At 39.0% G+C, this 2,474-nt stretch overlaps 1 protein-coding gene across 1 annotated transcript; it reads right to left on the reverse strand.

Annotated features, from left to right (window-relative positions):
* Positions 1-631: 631 nt before the first annotated feature.
* LOC108354311 (uncharacterized protein DDB_G0283357-like) lies at positions 632-2,468 on the reverse strand. The gene is made up of 5 exons (XM_017605506.1): positions 2,438-2,468; positions 1,793-1,916; positions 1,643-1,759; positions 1,156-1,487; positions 632-1,072 (listed from the first exon to the last, which is right to left on the reverse strand). The coding sequence occupies exons 2-5, from the start codon at positions 1,855-1,857 to the stop codon at positions 792-794; spliced, it is 795 nt and encodes a 264-aa protein (XP_017460995.1). The 5' UTR covers positions 1,858-1,916; positions 2,438-2,468; the 3' UTR covers positions 632-791.
* Positions 2,469-2,474: the final 6 nt, after the last annotated feature.

Here is a 2,474-nt window from a genome sequence, read left to right on the forward strand (position 1 = left end):
TTTTTCAATTTAATCAAACTTTTAGAAACCTTGCTTATTTTTTCTTTTACTGCTTTTCCTTTTATATTTTTTTCCTTTTTAAATTATATTTAATTTAAATTTTTTTATCGTTAAAAAATTTAATTTAATTTAGTTATCAAAAAATATTGCTGAAGACAAACAGATCTGAGACCTCCTCGTTAGCAGATCTTTCAATTAACCTTTTGGAAGACACAAAAGGGCTTTCATAATTGCCATGTTTATTTACTCACATTAGGGTGGTACGTAAGGGTGATAAGAACTGAAATTTGGAGGGTAAGTACTAGAATGGAGTACTTGAGGTAAATGAACTTGAAAACAAACAAAAAAATTGTATCCTCGAGACAAAAGCATCGATATCTTCTACTTTAAGAACCGACTGTAAATGCCGAAGATATGATGAAAATTTGCAAAAGGCGTAGGGGGTAGCAAAAAAAAAAACAAAATAGAAATAGAAATCGCCTTCGCCTTAATGATTTTTGGTGTAAGTACTAGAACGGGGTAATTGAGGTCAATGAACCTTGGAACAAAAAAATATGTATCATACTTTAAGAACCGACTGTAAATGCCGAAGATATAACGAAAAACAAACGAACTTTTTTTTTGCTAAATTGCCGTGCAAAATTACATTAGAGTCAGGGGATTATAGCGAAATATTTTTTTTCCGGTACGGTCTAATGTGCATATATTTGTATTGTATGTATGTTTGCCATAACAGATTGTGAAATCGAGTTTTTGCAATTGGCGCTTTTCATTTCTGAGACCCATCGAACTTACCTTTGCTTTGCAAAATTTTCCACATTAACGAAGCGACGTCCATTTGTTGCTGCTGTTGCTGTTGCTGTTGGGGTCTTCGCATGCACATGTGGTTGTTGTTGTTGCTGCTGGCTGCCTCTACTAGCTGTCAGTGCAGCAGGCGTGTGTGTATCATTATCTGTGTTCATATAAATCGTATAGGTGCCATCCAAATTGTTATTCACTTTGTTGTTGTTGTTAGGCAGCGCTGTATTACTGTTATGCTCCTTTGGAGAATTTTCGGCGGAACGGAAATTGTCTATCCATGCAAAAACAAAAAACATTAAATGGTTAGTTGCTTTCATTTGCATGTGGAAATTACAATTAAACAATCAATCAAACCTGGAGCAAAGGCGCCACCACCAAAGCCACGCGAACGCTGCATGGCGCGTGTTCCGATCACAACTGGTTGCACCAACGATGATTGCTGTGATTGCCTTTGTTGCTGTTGCTGTTGAGCTCTTCTACGTTGTTGTTGTTGGTGTTGCTGCTGCTGCTGTTGTGTGGGGGGCAGACCATAGTTAATTTTCGGATACGTTGAACTCATATTCATTTGTTGTTGTTGTAGCTGCGCATAGGCGCCCATGCCTGCTTGATGATTGTTGTAGGTGGTGGTTGGCTTATGAACGCGCATATAGTTGCTATTCATTTCCATACGATCCATGGCTGGGAAACTGCACACATACAAATACATATACATACATACATATGTAAATGCATTTATAAAGTAGGCGTGGTCGGTTGTATGCGGGAAGTGAGAAGTATGTAAATAAGTTTAAGCGAGCTCGTTTGTGAAAGTTCACATTCGTGCAAATTTAATGCAAATTACCGTGAATTCACCGCTTGACGTGTAAAGCGGCCGCTAATTCCCGCGCAGTTGCTGTCATTGGGCGCTGCTGCGCCACCAACACCGCTACCCTTGGACGCAGACTTGCCGCCATCGGCGCCGCCGCCGCCGCAGCCACCACCCGCGCCACCCCCGCCTCCACTACCACCACCGCCACTGCTGCTTGTGTAGGTGCTATCAGAGCTCCTGCCTTCCATGGAGGAGTCCGAGCAGGATTTAGCAACGAGTCGTCGGCTCAAGTAGTTGCCATAGTCGGCTGTGTGGGGGTTGGAAAAGGTAAGAAAATGTTATTATCAAACTTNAAACTTTTTTGTGTGTGTTACTTGTTAGGTGTAAGCAAATGCAAAAAAAAAAATTGCCATACAAAAAAGAGAAACACTAAACAATTGCATAGTTATGAATGGCGGCTGACATTCACGGGCATAGTTATGTGCCTACCTACAGGCATAAATATTTATGTATGCGCGCGTTGTTAGGTCAACGTCATAAACAAACAACCCCAAAAGGGGTTAGGAAAACTAGAAGGCAATACATTAAAGTGTCGTAAATAAAGGTTGTCGATTGGTAATGAAAAGCAAAATATCCTTAAACTACTTACTGATAATAAGCATATGTAAGTAAATAAATAAACATATTGATAACAATGAAAAAAAAAAAAATAATATTTTTTGAAGGTTGTTCGGGAAAATTCTTTCAGCTATTCTATTTTTGTAATGCAAATGTATGCGCTTATTGATATTTTGGTGACTTTTGACGATTTTCTCAACATTTACTTACCATTCGTTGACTTCTTTGTTGTCGCATGCCCATAGTA

Source organism: Rhagoletis zephyria, unplaced genomic scaffold, assembly GCF_001687245.7.
Source record: "Rhagoletis zephyria isolate East Lansing unplaced genomic scaffold, Rhagoletis_zephyria_1.1 Rzeph_scaffold_34938, whole genome shotgun sequence".
Lineage (NCBI taxonomy): Eukaryota > Metazoa > Arthropoda > Insecta > Diptera > Tephritidae > Rhagoletis > Rhagoletis zephyria.

Coding starts and splice junctions, on each gene's coding strand:
- LOC108354311 (XM_017605506.1), bottom strand. CDS start 1,857: ATGGAAGGCAGGAGCTCTGATAGCACCTACACAAGCAGCAGTGGCGGT. Junction 1,760..1,792: donor GGTGGTGGTAGTGGAGGCGG/GGGTGGCGCGGG, acceptor CGGCGGCGGCGG/CGCCGATGGCGGCAAGTCTG. Junction 1,488..1,642: donor CGTCAAGCGGTGAATTCACG/GTAATTTGCATT, acceptor GTATGTGTGCAG/TTTCCCAGCCATGGATCGTA.